Source organism: Pectinophora gossypiella, unplaced genomic scaffold (genome assembly GCF_024362695.1).
Source record: "Pectinophora gossypiella unplaced genomic scaffold, ilPecGoss1.1 Pgos_65, whole genome shotgun sequence".
NCBI classification, from domain to species: Eukaryota; Metazoa; Arthropoda; class Insecta; order Lepidoptera; family Gelechiidae; genus Pectinophora; species Pectinophora gossypiella.
This window is the reverse complement of record NW_026063275.1, coordinates 42,496-58,259: the sequence shown is the minus strand read 5'-3', so window position 1 is coordinate 58,259 and position 15,764 is coordinate 42,496. Positions and strand designations below refer to the sequence as shown.

Here is a 15,764-nt window from a genome sequence, read left to right as displayed (position 1 = left end):
CCCGCTAGCTTGACGTTTTGAAAATACCTATTATCTGGGGAATGCTTGCATACTTCAGTTTGTAACTAATGTCAATAAACTCGTATGAAATAGTACTCCCTACCATCATAATTTGGACCTGATTCTCTTTGTAGAAATATGTCAAAAAGTCATTATAACCTATGTCATACATTTATCAAGACGAGTACAGTCGCGAACAAAATTATTACACATGGTCAAGAATGTTGTCAGATTTCAGTATTTTTCCCCATTTTTGGGTAAAAATTGGTGAAGTGCCAGGGTTGTTAGATGAAAGTAATATCATTGTTGAAACTCTTTGAGTTATTCTACAAATTCTGCAAATTGTTTATTAACAAACACTTCGATCCGTAACAAATTCAACATGAAGGTATAAATTATAAAATAAAACAGCAGATTAAAAATGTATTATGATGTATTAAAATCACAGATTGTTTTCGATAAGAACTAGACCCATGCAGCCATTTTCTATTAAAATTAGTGCATATGGGTGTATGCAATAGGATTTTTTTGTAATAGCAGCACTGAAGTGCAAAGAAATGGTAGGGTAGACCTCCAAAATGGCAATACTTACGAATAAATTGTGAGGTTATGTAATTGTCTACGTGACTGTATCAACAACAAATGTATGGCATAGGTTATGATGATTGTTTAACATTTCTACAAAGAGAATCGGATCAAAATTATGATGGTAGGGAGTACTATTTCATACGAGTTTATTGACATTAGTTACATACTGAAGTATGCAAGCGTTCCCCAGATAATAGGTATTTTCAAAACGTCAAGCTAGCGGGATCAAAGAACTGCCTTTATAACTTTGGAACCGTTGAAGTACTACTTTCGGTATTTTGCAGGGGGTGAGTACTATTTCGATACTATTTTTTGGCGTTTATATCAAAGCGAAAGACCTTGTCGTTAACTCTCGCCAAATTTCGCTCACCGTCAAGCTAGCAAGTGCAATAAAACATGGCTATAAATCCAGAACCGTGATGGTACTAATTTTTTTACAACAGGTACTATTTTTTTCAATAAGAGTACTATTTTTTGGTATGGTCAAATTATTTTTTCGTGCCCATTTTTTTTTTGAGGCCGCTAGCTTGACGCACACGCTGAGAGGTAGAGCAGGCATAATACAATTTATGGCTTAGGTAAATGAGGCATGGGTGGAAGACCAACTTCTGAAGCTGAGGCTCACACCTATGCAAGTGTCTCTAATTGATCAACTCTAGATAAGATCTACATTGAGGCTCTACGTCACTTATGGTGCCCTGGTACTTTAACTTGAAGTACATTTAGGTAACTATAGATGGAAATATAACTCACTCAGTCTTTGAATCAGTATGAAAAATAATTTTAAAGTTTGCACGAATTACCTTAGGTAGGTACCTACCTACCTATTTATCACTTTTTGATTTTACATATATGGCGTAGGTACTTCGTAGCGTAAATAAATTAGGAAGTTGTGTTTTAGCCTATAATGGGACGGTCACTACTCCAGTATTTGTACCTATAGTAGCTCCTACCTATGTATAGGTTAAGTTGCATGTAAAAGTGTATTTGCCTTGGCAAACCTAAAAAAATTTTTTTTTTGGTGGACGTGAATCACGTTTGTTAATCTCTACCTAGCGGGAGCATAGGTCCCCAAAGCTGAATAGACTTAGTTAATTTATCGTATAGCGAGCATGTTACGGGAGTTGGTCGCTATCGCGGCAACACTGTAGGTAGGTATCTACCTAATAATAATAATAAATGTATTCATTTCGGGAAAAATCGCATATTTTCGTAATAAAGTTATAAATCTTGCTTTAAGTGATGCAGAGTCAAATAATATCTTCCTTTTCAGCAACGGAACCCTAAAAATACCTAGTCAAATTACAAAGCGAGTAGGTAGGTACCTATTTGTTTTTTTGCGGCTATTGTCCGACGCCGGACCCAGTTCTCGAGATACCTAGGTACCTATCTAATGTTGTATCCATGCCAAGATAAGCTAATTATTTTTCACCCGTATCAACTGAAAAAACGACTTATGTCCCCTAAAGTCATCGTTGTTATAGTCGTAACTTTGAATAAGTACTAAAACGGGTGATAGGTATTATGATTCAAAAAGGATTCATCGTCTGATGATGAGTCATATCCTGTCATATCCATAAATACCTAGGTAAGATACAAGCGCCTACAGCTTTGGTCGTGGAAGATTTTACGACTAGCGTTGGCTTACCAAGGTGATTGAAGGCAATCTTTCTTTACCTATTTTCAACAATAAGAACCTATTTGAGCAAGTAGATATCGTAGGCAATATTTTGAGAAACGTTAAAATACCATGTAGTGTTTTCTTGTGTTATATATAGTGTAGGTATGTGTGTGTTCTGTTAGTTGTTTGTGTGTGTTTTGTGTGCAGTGATGTGTCGTTCCGGGAATTCTCCCAAAGTAGGAATGTTTCCGTTGTAAAACTTTTTAATAGTAAGGACACTGACTGCTTTCCTTTTTCAATTTGTTCTTTCTTGTCTTATCTGTGTAAAGGTTAGGTAATAAAGATCTTTTTCGGTTTTGCGCTTTTTAACTGCCGGCTGCCCACTTTGGGAACCCGGGAACGGCACCTCACTATTAGTGTGAGTGTGTTATTGTGCGTATCTACTGTAATATGCGTACATAGTACTTATCTATCTACAAAACACTGCTCTACATATTGATATATATGGCTCTACACAATATATTCGTCCACCTAATAAGTGCCCTCATGGTCAGCGCAGAACAAGAGTAGTTGTCGCGACGTTGGTCGCGATGTGTAAATAGTGTAAATATTACAAATAGCAACATGGCGCAAGTTCCGAAGATTTGTCTATGGTGAGTTAGAATTTGTCAGTTTTTGAATACTTAGTGAAAGAGAATATAAATCACTATTTCTACTTAATGGTTGTAAGAAGTGTGCTGAGATTGTGTGGCGGGACTTCAAATGACTTAATCCACTAAAGCTAAGTATTTAGGCTATGTATCTCGCTATGTGTGTACTGTTTATATAATATTCTTATTACTAAATATATACCGCATTGAGGAATCATACCGAGAGTCAGTGAATCGACACTCCCAACTTTGGTTAACACTAATGAGATATAGAGCGTCTGCCCCTAGCGAGCAGGTACGCTAAGACACCTGCCCATGTGTGTAGGTTGAGCCAACTAATATGAGAACAGAGCTTCTACCCCTGGTGAGTAGATATGCTGAGGCCCCTGCCCAAGTGTGTAAGGTTGAGCCGATTAACATGAGAACAGAGCGTCTACCCCTGGTGAGTAGATATGCTAAGGCCCCTGCCCAAGTGTGTAAGGTTGAGCCGATTAACATGAGAACAGAGCGTCTACCCCTGGTGAGTAGATATGCTAAGGCCCCTGCCCAGGTGTGTAAGGTTGAGCCGATTAACATGAGAACAGAGCTTCTGCCCTGGCGAGCAGATACGCTAAGGCCCTGCCCATGTGAGTAGGTAAGCCAATAAGTAAGAAAGATAAAGTATCTACCCTGGTGAGCATGTTAGGCATAAATGATAATTTCTAAACTGACTAAAATCCTTTGTTTATGTCTCAATATACAGTTTCGTTATAACTGCTAAAGTTTAATACTCTTAGGTCCAATTAGCCAAATGTGATCACACCCCCTAACGTAATATGCCTTGAAGATATATTATTCCCTTCAAACGTTACATTACAAACTTTCTATATAGGTAGATATATCTCTATATTTAATGACATAATAGTAGTACTTATAATTATACTACAGATGTGATGGTGTCATTGTGTTTACAGCATGGAAGGGCTGATCAAGCCTATCATGTGCCCGAGTCACCGAGAGTGTCGGTGTCATCGGGCATTGTTTGTAACTCTACAGAAGGTGGACTGGTAGACGTGTCTCCGACCAATTAACAATATGAAACAAATGAAGTCTCAGAATTCTAATCTCACTGGGAAATTAAGAGGTCAGTTATAATTTGATATCTTTATTTTCGATTAGCATCGCTATGTGTTGGCATAGCGACATGGTGGAGATGCTGGGATATCAATCCATAATTTTGAATTGATATAATATTTAACAGTATGTAACACCTATTTCATATTCGACATTGGCGGAGACACGTACAATACCTTTACATAGTAAGGCCAACAGATGGCGTTAACAGTACTGTTTTCAAAAGTAATCAAGTAGGATCTCGTAATTTGCATTTACAATCACAATATAAAATAGTAAAGAGTATGCTGCGTTTTAATTTACCCAATAATTAAAAAATACATTTACTATAATTTAAACTCAAAAGAATCTTGAAGAAGATTATTTAAAATAAGAATTTGGTGATGTGCGGAAGTATCTACGAGATCACGTGATCGTCATGGCGGAAATAGACGAAATAGTTCCACTATTTGATACTCATTTGTTTTTCCATTGCTCTAAATTAAGAGATTATCTCTATCATAATTTAATTACTACATAGAAATTGAAATGTCGTTTTTTATACTTAATAACGATATTTATTTTCCGACGAATATTTTTTTTCTCGATCACTCGTAAATATTTTTAAGAAGTGAGTCTTGGGGGTCGTCCATTTTGGTTTTATTTCTTTGTAAACTTGAGTCGAAGTGTTTGAAAATTTCGCAAAGTCTGTGCAAAACTCAAAATAACGGATTAATTTGTGTTATTTATCACATCTAAGAACTAGTGTTACAGAATTATATGAGTTGAGTTGGAATCTAATGAGGTAAGCGGGTGGAAAATAGAAATAAAATTTAACATTGCGTGTAGATGATAAATAACAAAATGATTTGTTTCTTAGGTGAATCTGAATAGATCCTGCATTTATTTAGTGAGACCAGAGTAGTTTCCTTCCAGTTGTGCAGCAGCGACTTCTCTTACAGGTAAAAGTTTAGATCTAATTAAGAATTACATACTTTGTAAGTAATATAGAAACCTGCATATCTATCTACCTACAAAACGTTAACAACTTTACATTTTACCGCGAACTGAATATGGTTAATTTAAACTATAATCAGTTGTAGGCGTATGCGTAGTAATTTCTGGCTTCCACAGTTGGAAATTTTCATTCGCGGCTACAGGATTATGCTCAAGTGGTCGTATAAGTTTGTAATATTGTGAATAACCACAAAATAGAAGCCATTTGTAGCTAGAGTAACTACCTACATAGGTATCTACCGATGGACAGGTATTGTCGTACTAGTGGATGGTAGGTAGGTAACTAGATTATAAATACAATTAGCCTTTCCCTTTTCACCAATACTACCTACCCTCTTAGATATTTTACTTTTTCATAATCTATTTGACATAGTTAGGCTGTCCTAGGACATGAACCTTATTGCACTACTTCTGTTTGTTGCATGTTGACCTTCATCTTTGTGTAGGTACCGTAAAGGTATCCAGATAGACACCAACATTTCCAATAAGTGTTCTAAGAAGATCCTAATTTGAAAATAAATTATTAATGAAGTATCTTACCTTATGATAGGCGGCCTCATTTTGGAGAAGCAGTCTTTTCTAGACAGAGAGTGTGTGAGGTAATTAATATTAGAAGACAGTACAACAATGGAATAAATGTACATACAATATACATAAAATTATAAATATAGGTACTTTTAAAAATAAAATTCTTTAATAGATTATAATAAATTAAGTTTTATTAAAGGTTTCTCAGAAATAAAATACCCTAAGCTAACTAAATACATAGATAAATTAATAATAAATAATCTGTGCTTTAACCAAACAACTTGTATTTAATATATATGTCATACTTAAAATTCTTCTGCGCATGTATAAATAATATGGTGAATATATGTTCAAATTTTGATATTAAAAGCTTAATGTAACTTCTTAAATCTAAATAAGGATTATCTAAATGAAATAATAAATAGGTATAATTTAATAACCTTTAGCAACCTGTGATAATTAATATTTCTTTCTCTTAAATCTCTGTGAATAATGATAAAAGTCCATGAATACTTGAGACATTCAACTACTTAATTGCTATGTTTCCATATAGCATCGCACCCGTATGCCCGACGGGGGTTGGTTGAGGTGTACACTTCACGAAAATTATAACCTATCATTCTTAAAGAAACATACTGAATTGAGATTTAAATTAATTGTGTTGAATAACGAGAATATGATATTAATAAGGAAATTAGGTATAATAACTCTAAATTGTTTATAATTGTCAAGTAATGATGTTGGAATTATAATATCTTGAGCAGATTACATTATCAATTCCAGATATAAACAAGACACCATGGAGGAAGTGATGTTAAGAAGGTTAAAGTTAATATGTGGCGAAATAGAAAAAATAAATAAGCAAGCCAGCAACATATTGGTCTCAGTCTCTTTACTAGAGTCAATTTCAACACAAGAAGTTGAAATCATTGTTCACAAATTAGAAACAGTCATAAAGAGATTCTGCGATGAATTGACAAATTATTTCAGAATCGCGCAGGAACCCGCGGCTGATGATATTTCCAGTATGAGCGTCATTCAACTTAGTGCAGAAGAAAATTTAGCTGAATTAAAAATAAAACTTAACAATAAGAAAGTGAATATATCTACAAGGGAGCAAAGCACGACGTGTGTCTCTGGGAAATTACCGAAATTGTGTCTAGCTGAGTTTGATGGCAATATATTAAATTGGCACCAATTTTGGGACCAATTTAGCTCTAATATACATACAAGAAATCTGTCTGACGTCGATAAGCTATTATATCTAAAGGCATCCTTGAGGGGCGAAGCGCAGAAGGCTCTTGATGGTCTGGAAACAACGAATAAAAATTACCAAATAGCCTTAAGCACGTTGAAAGAAAGATATGGTAAACATAACTTACTAATAGATTCTCATTATGCGGCGTTGTATAAAATTAAAGGTGCCGATAATAACAATGAAGACTGTAGGAAGGTATTGAACGACATTGAACAACACCTAAGAGTTTTATCTTCCTTAGGAGAGAACATTAACCACAATCATCTTCGATTTATGATTATGGAGAAATTTCCGGAAAATATTATATATGAGTTAAGGTCTAAAACTAAGGCTGATTGTATTAGCGACATTAGGAAGGAACTCGAAAACATAATATCTGCCAAGGAGGATGCTTGTCGCATTACAAGGGAGAGTAACAAGGATAGACCTACAACATATACGGTTGAAACACTTCACGTGAGTAATGAACCTGTAAATGATAAAAACTTACCTATTAGAGAACAACACCACGGAAACTTGAAATTTGAAAGAAACTGGAGAAATCCGCAGAAGAGAAATTGTAGTCCGGTTCATATTCATGAAAGGAAAAGAACAAAATTTACGTGTATATTTTGTAACGAAAATCACTACAATGATCAGTGTACTAATTTTAAAACAATTGCACAACGGAAAGGTAAATTAGAAAATCGCTGTTATGGTTGTTTAATGAAAGGACATACTCTAAGAACTTGCAGGAGACAGCGGAAGTGTCAACATTGTGGACAAATTGGCCGCCACGATAGAGCCTTGTGTCCCAAACAAGACTCGTATAAGGTAGAAAATGCCTTTCATGTAAAGGAGAAAAATTCCGTGTCTACAATTTTACAAACTGCTGTGGTCCAAGTAAGAGGAAAAAAGCAAATAGGAAAATGCCGTCTTTTGCTAGATTCAGGTAGTCAGAGGTCTTATGTTACCCAAAACATGGCAAGAAATCTCCAATTACCTGTTGTGGAAGAAAATAAACTTGCAGTTTTTACGTTCGGTGCTGAATCACCACAAGAATTCGATAGCCCCATGGTTAAACTACATATCAAGACTCAGACGAACAAAGTATTAACTATATATGCTAATGTAGTACCAACCATTTCTAAAAGCGTGCCATACCCGGACGAGGAACTTAAGAGTTGGAAAAACAAATTACAGCTAGCGGACGACGGGTCACTGGACGACGTTGTAGATATCTTATTAGGTAACGATTATTATTTTTCAATAATGTCCATGGAAAAGATAAAGGTTGGAGACAACCTCTATTTGGTACAATCTGAGTTTGGATGGATTCTGAGTGGGAAAATTGACAAGAAATCTTCCCATGATGAGTTAATGGTTATCACTTATTTTCAGTCTTGTACGGAAATCAAATTCAATCAACCTGATCTACCACTGGATAATGCCAATTTAAAGAACCTCTGGGATCTAGAATCAATAGGTATAATTGACTCTCCAAAATCTAACCGTGACGAAGAAGCTATAAACAACTTCAACGAGACTACTGATTTCTTCGAGAACAGATATCGGGTTTCATGGCCTTGGAAGCAATATCCACCAAATTTACCTTCCAATTTTGGATTAGCATACGGGCGTCTTGTAAATTTATTAAAACGTACTGCAGATATTTCACCCTACGATCAGACTATAAACGAACAAATTAAAAACGGCATAATAGAAACCGTGCCCAAAGGATCAGTCGACCACCCAGTACATTACCTGCCCTTTCACGGCGTGCAACAACCTGGAAAAACGATAAGGATTGTTTATGACGCGTCAGCTAAAACGAATAAGGATCATAAGAGTCTGAATGAATGCCTGTATTGCGGACCAATGATGTTGGAAGACCTTACAGGTCTATTATTAAAATTTAGATGTCATCCCATTGGAATTTCAGCAGATGTCGAGAAGGCCTTCTTACAGATTGGATTACACGAGAGGGATAGAGATGTAACCAGATTTTTGTGGTTGAAGGACATTAACAAACCAGCCACAATGGAAAATCTCCTTCACCTGAGATTTACAAGGGTACCCTTTGGGATTATTTCCAGCCCCTTTCTCCTAAACGCTACAATACGAGAACATCTTTACAAATCCAATGAGGAACAAGTAAAAAGGATTGCTGACAATATATACGTGGACAACGTAGTTACTGGAACAAAAACGACTGAAGAAGCCTTAAAAATGTATAAAAAAGCAAAAACCGCATTCATGGATATTTCTATGAACTTAAGAGAATGGGCAAGCAATTCAGAAGATTTCATAAAGAATATACCTGATGCAACTGAAGATAAAAATGTTAAGATTTTAGGACTTACCTGGGCATTAGAAGAAGATACACTCGAACTGAGACTTAAACATATTAACCGGCTAGCGAACACTAAAAGAGAAGTTTTGAAAGTAATCGCATCTGTATATGATCCCTGCGGATTTTCAGCGCCACAGATGTTACCAGCGAAGATATTTATACAGGAGTTATGGAAGCAGAAAATCAAGTGGGACACACCGTTTAATGATGAATTTAGAAATAAATGGATACAGATATGCTCATGCTTGGATGAAATTAAACTTCTAACAGTGCCTAGATGTTATATGACATCGGATAAAGGTAATGTTGAATTGCATTGCTTCACAGACGCATCCTTGAAAGCATATGCTGCGGTGGTATACATACTTGACGAAAGGATGATAAAATTTGTCATTGGAAAGTCGCGTCTAGCACCGATTAAAGATCAAAGCGAACTCAAAGTTCCACGTCTAGAATTGTTAGGTGTTTTAATTGGAAGCAGATTGATCAAATATGTGGTTCAAACTCTTCAACTACATGAAGTAAAACAGACTCTATGGACAGACAGTACAATCGTCATCGAATGGCACAAATCGAATAAACTTTTACCACCATTTGTACAAAAAAGAATCGATGAAATCAAGCAGAACAAGCTTCTAAATATTAGACATGTCCCAACAGAACTAAATCCGGCTGATGTGGCCACTAAATTGAACACCAAAAGAGACAAATGGTTAACGGGACCGACATTTCCATTGGACACTCCGGATTCAACATTTTCTCTTCTGGCGCGGGACGGTCTTGCGAAGGAACTGACTGCTACTCCTGAGATCCCGATGAAAGCGAATCTAGATGAAAATCAGGAAAAGCATGTACCTTCAGAGAAAGTCACGGGAATAAGTGGCGAAGAAGCAGTGAAAGAAGAGATCAAAAGGCTACAAGCTGAGTTTTTTTGTGACGAAGTAAATGGCAGAGATACCGATTTAAGCCGAAATTTGGGACTATTTAAGGACGATGATGGAATTTTAAGGTGCAAAGGACGTCTAAAGTATGCGGATTGGGCATATGACAAACGCTATCCCACACTTATACCCAAGGACTGCATATTCACCAATAATTTGATTATGACCATACACGAGAAAAACTATCACGTTGGAGCCAACCACACTTTAAGTATCATTCGCCAGAATTATTGGATCCCTCAAGGGAAGTCCCAAGTGCAAAGAATAATAAGGAAATGTCCGAGATGTATAAAACATGGAGGGGGCCCTTACCCGCTTCCACCAACACCGGCACTCCCACCAGAGAGAGTGAATTACACATCACCATTTACATTTACCGGGTTGGACTATTTAGGGCCTGTGCAAGTCAAACTTCAAAACACCACAGAGAAACGTTGGATATGCCTATTTACATGCTTAGCAGTGCGAGCTATTCATTTAGAAGTCGTTAAGGATTCATCCGCTGAAGAGGGGCTACTTGCTCTAAGGAGAATGATAGCTACCAGAGGGACTCCGACTCTTATAACATCAGACAACGCAACACAGTTTAAATTGATTTCAGAAATTTTAACAAAGCCGTACTGCATCGAAAATAACATTAGGTGGAAATTTATACCACAACTTGCACCATGGTTTGGCGGATTTTATGAAAGACTGATCGGGATTGTAAAAAATTGCATGAAGAGAACTCTGGGCAAACATTTATTGAATGACAGTCAATTATCAACAATCACTAAAGAAATTGAAAATGTTGTTAATTCTAGACCACTTACCTGTGTTGACTCGGAATTGGAACACATCCTCAAACCATCTGATTTTCTGACTTTGAGTAATTGTATTCCAGTAAAGACATCTCATGAAGATCTAACTATAGAAGGTACTGTTACCAAGACCGATCTTATCGCAGGATGGAGGAAAGCTCTTATTGTACTAGATGAGTTCAAAGACATGTTTGTGAACAGATACCTTCCAAGCCTAAGAGAAAGATACAGTAATTCACATCAAGAACCAAGAGTAAAGACCAAATTGCTCCCTAGTATAGGTCAATTAGTACAAATAAAAGGCGAATCAAAGAATAGAGAAGGATGGAAAGTCGGAAAAATTACAGCTCTGGTCAAAAGCTCCGACGGTCTGTGTAGAGTTGCAAAAGTCAACGTTAATGGTAAAGAGTTTACTCGATCAATTGCACATCTTTATCCACTGGAAGTTGAAGCAAATACCACCGACTTTTATTGGGCCACTAGTGACACAGACCATAGTCATACAACAGAGATGGACATAGATACACCGTTATTAGAAATTGAGACAACACCGGAGGCACATGATATTAACACTCAAATAGAGAATCTGTCTGATACACCATTATTGGAAATTGTTCCTCCAGAGACACATGAGCACGTTACTGAGACTGAAAACTTAACCGATGGTTCATTGATGGAGACTGAGACCTCCACCGACATAACAAACCCTCGAAAAAGACGCGATGCTGCTTCAAGAGCCCTAGAAAGGATCAGGGAGTGGACGCGTAATCTCTTAACCCTTCTAAAGTAATCGCCTCGCCGTTGGGTGTGTCGCGACGTTGGTCGCGATGTGTAAATAGTGTAAATATTACAAATAGCAACATGGCGCAAGTTCCGAAGATTTGTCTATGGTGAGTTAGAATTTGTCAGTTTTTGAATACTTAGGAAAAAAACGCGGGAACCTTGAAACAGAGCGGGAGTGAAATTTTTTTCAAATATTTTAAATTGTCTCAATAGTTGTTTCTGTGGTTAAAAACCCTTATTTTCTGATGAGATTGTTACGATGGGTAGGGCTAAAAGAAAAAAATTAAAGGACCCTGACAAAAAGGGTACATCCGAAGCTGAATCGGAAGTTTCTTCGGACGCTTCTGAAGATCACGATGAAGATCCAGCTCTGAAGTACAAGCCATATTTCGTGACTGATTATGGCCGTAGATATCCGGAGGATTCAGGACTTACTGATTTTGTAGTTTTTATAGAATCTGCTGATGAAAAACATCCAATAAGCATGCGGGACATGATGTCCCTATCATCCAACATGAAGCGTTTTAATAAAGGCGTCAAATTCCTGAAAGCCATGAACAAATATAAAATAGGTGTTCATTTTGAAAAGGCCGCTCTAGCTAATGCGTTTTTGAATAATAAAACGTTTATGACTCAGTACAGATTTAAAGCTTCCATACCTGCCTCAGGGTCTGAAGTAACCGGCGTTATACGTAATGTTCCACAAAACTTGTCTAATAACAAAATTTTTACATTGATGTCCAGTTACAGAAAGATTGTCTGTGTGAAGAGGATTATGAGAAAAGAGAGGAACGAGACTTCATACAAACTTGTACCAACGGGCACAGTAACTATAACATTCGCTTCAATGAACCTACCGGACTACGTGGACCTGCACGGCTGGAGATTTCCAATCTATCCGTACGTACCTCCTGTTAAACAATGCTACCACTGTATGAGATTTGGGCATCTTGCCAAATACTGCAAAAACACAACACCAGTTTGCTCTATATGCACAGAAAGTCACTCTTATAAAGAATGCTCAACTGCCGTCAGTGAAGCGAAATGCATTCACTGCAAAGGTAACCACCTTAGTATATCAAGCAAATGCCCAATTAAACAACAAAAAATTAAAGAGAACCAAAACAATATAAACAAAAGGTCCTTTGCTGAATTGTTTAATGAGAAGTCGTTTCCTTCACTAGGGAATAAAGCTAGACCTATATCATCTTCAGAACAATTGATATCTTTGCTCAACTCAGATGATATATTGAATGTGTTATTGAACTCTATAGTTAAAATAATTGCATTAAATAAAACACAAGACAAGTCTATCTCCTCTGAATTTATTAAAACTGTCTTAATGGATACTATCCATAAAAAGTAATTCATTACAACTTTTTCCTTTTTTTTTTGTTTTCATGGATCAGTTGCGAATAGTACAATGGAATGCTCAGAGTTTAAATAGTAACAAATTTCACTTTACACAGTTTTTATATGACAATAATATCCATATTGCTCTTATCAGTGAAACTTGGTTAAAAGCTACACAATGTTTTAAAATAAATGGTTATAACATAATTAGATTGGATTCAGGCAATAATCACAATGGTGTTGCTATACTTATTAACAATCAGCTACATTATCAGCATATAAGTACTACATATGATGATTCTAATCAAAATATAGCATTACGTTTATATTTTGGCTCTAAACAAATTACTTTTCTTAGTTATTATAGTCCTCCTAATTCTCCAAATTTCACAAAAACTTCACTCAATGCTCTTTTTAACAGTCTTCCAGAACCAGTATTTATTGCTGGTGATTTTAATGCGCACCATTCTGTTTGGGGTTGTTCTTCTGTTGATAACAGAGGTGATATTCTTCTTAAATGTATAGATGATAATAATTTAGTACTGCTAAATGATGGCAGATTAACTACTGTAGGATCTAAGACATGGCGGCAAAATGCTCTTGATCTGACTCTGGTTTCCCCCTCCCTTGCTGCTGCCTGCGAGTGGGGTGTTCATGACGATGCGTTGGGTAGTTATCATTTTCCTGTAATTACAAAAATTTCCTTTAGTAGTGTTGGGGAGCATTTCCCTTCATCTACATCTACATCTCTTATTAATTATCGCTTGATAGACTGGACTAAGTATACTAAGAATATTAATGATTTATTGCTGAATTTTCAATTTGATTACACCAATCCCTTGCAGGCTTATGATCAACTTGTTAATTTAATACATTTGGCTATACAATTATCTCTTCCTAATATAAAAAAGTCTTCTAATAATATGGCTTCTAACACAAGATCTCATAAGAAAAGATCTTTACCCTGGTGGAATGATAATTGCAATACAGCTGTAACTGTTTGTAAAAATGCATACTTGGTTTTTAAAAATAATCCAACAGAGTCAAATTATATTGAATTTAAAAAGCAGCAAGCTCGTAAGAAACTTATTATTAAAACTGAAAGAAGGTTAAGCTGGGAAAGACTCTGTGAAACTTTTAATAGATTAACTCCACTATCTAGAATTTGGTACTATATTAGAAAATTTAACAAGTCATTTATTTCTAACAGTAGGTCACAAGTTGTTTTAGACTGGGTTCATGACTTTTTGACAAAGTATACTCCTGACACAGTTGAACAACCATTGTCTTCTTCACATACTGTCACAAGTACTAAGTATGAATTTTTGACTAAAGACTTTACCCTGTCTGAATTAAACTCTGCAATATTCTCACGTAAAGACACTGCATGTGGTTTGGATAATATTAAATACAAGACATTAAAAATGATGAGCTATGACAGTCGCATAATTGTATTGGGTATTTATAATACTTTATGGCAGAACTCTATTATTCCTGTTGATTGGAAAATTGATCTTATTATTCCCCTTTTAAAGCCAAATAAACAACCTGAAGTAGCAGGGTCATATCGGCCAATTACTTTAACTTCTTGCATGGGAAAGATATTTGAACAATTACTTAAGCAGCGCTTAGAATTTTACATTGAAAATAATAGTTTATTACCTTCAAACCAGTTCGGGTTTCGACGTGGGAAGTCAGCCAGGGAGAGTATAGCACATCTTCATCTAGATATTTTTAATTCTATTCGTAATCATCAAGTGCTTGTGGCTGTTTTTGTAGACATTGTTGGAGCATTTAACAATGTTAACCATCACATTCTTGCACAGGAGCTGAGATTCCTGAATTTTCCTGAAAAAATAATATTTTGGATTTTTAATTTTTTACATAGTAGAAAAGTATTTGTTAGAGTTAATCATAATTGTGGCCTAATAGGGCCTAGACTCAGCCATAAAGGTGTATGCCAGGGTGGCATTTTAAGTCCTTTATTATTTGCCCTGTATATACATAGATTAAATTCAATTTTGGGTTCTGAAGTATTAAACCTACAGTATGCTGATGATCTAGTTGTTTATGCCTCTGGAGCTAATGTTGCTAATATTGTACAGTCTTTAAACAATGCTTTACTTAAATTACATGAGTACTTTTCATACTTGAATTTAGAATTAAGCACTGACAAGAGTAAAGTTGTAATTTTTAATAGAATTCGGCCTTTTAATGTGAAATTATTTTATAACAATCAATTATTGCCAATTGATACTACTGTTAGATTCTTAGGTGTTATATTTGTAAATAACTTGTCTTGGACAAAATATGTAAATTCCATTGTAGATCGTGCTACAAAATCTTTTAATACCTTAAAAGCCTTGGCTGGTACAAGCTGGGGTGCTGATCCAAAGATATTACTGATGCTTTATAAGTCTCTGGTGAGAAGCCACTTTGAGTATGCTTTCTTGTGTTATGCTGAAAACAAAAAATTAGTTAATAAATTAGAAATTTTACAAAATAAAAATCTTCGCACAGTCACTGGTGCTATGAGAACAACACCCATTGTTTCTTTACAAGGAGAATGTCAGATGCCTCCTCTCTTACTCAGATTTAAATATTTAAAATTTCGTTTTCTTTTAAAACTGTCCTCTCAACATAATCATCCTCTTATGAATAAATTATCAACATATTTTCATCTTTTGTCACCTTTGAGTGATACTGCCCCTTATATACTTCACGACTTCTCAGAGATTCTTCAATTTAATCAGCAGTATCACATTTATAAAAGTGTGTATACATGGCCTTGCTATAGTGGA

The 15,764-nt window shown here is 35.8% G+C and overlaps 1 protein-coding gene across 4 annotated transcripts in view; it reads left to right on the top strand.

Annotated features, from left to right (window-relative positions):
• LOC126381584 (uncharacterized) overlaps nucleotides 1–15,764 on the top strand; it is a 73,773-nt gene that overhangs the window by 55,329 nt on the left and 2,680 nt on the right. The window contains exons 1-2 of one of the 4 annotated variants that reach the window (XM_050031045.1): nucleotides 2,780–2,862; nucleotides 3,813–11,717. In XM_050031045.1, coding sequence (XP_049887002.1) covers nucleotides 6,296–11,617 — 5,322 coding nt within the window. In that variant the 5' untranslated portion in view covers nucleotides 2,780–2,862; nucleotides 3,813–6,295 and the 3' untranslated portion in view covers nucleotides 11,618–11,717. Of the gene's footprint in view, nucleotides 1–2,779; nucleotides 11,718–15,764 lie in introns of those variants that run through there. The other 3 variants (XM_050031044.1, XM_050031043.1, XM_050031046.1) reach the window with 3 other exon arrangements.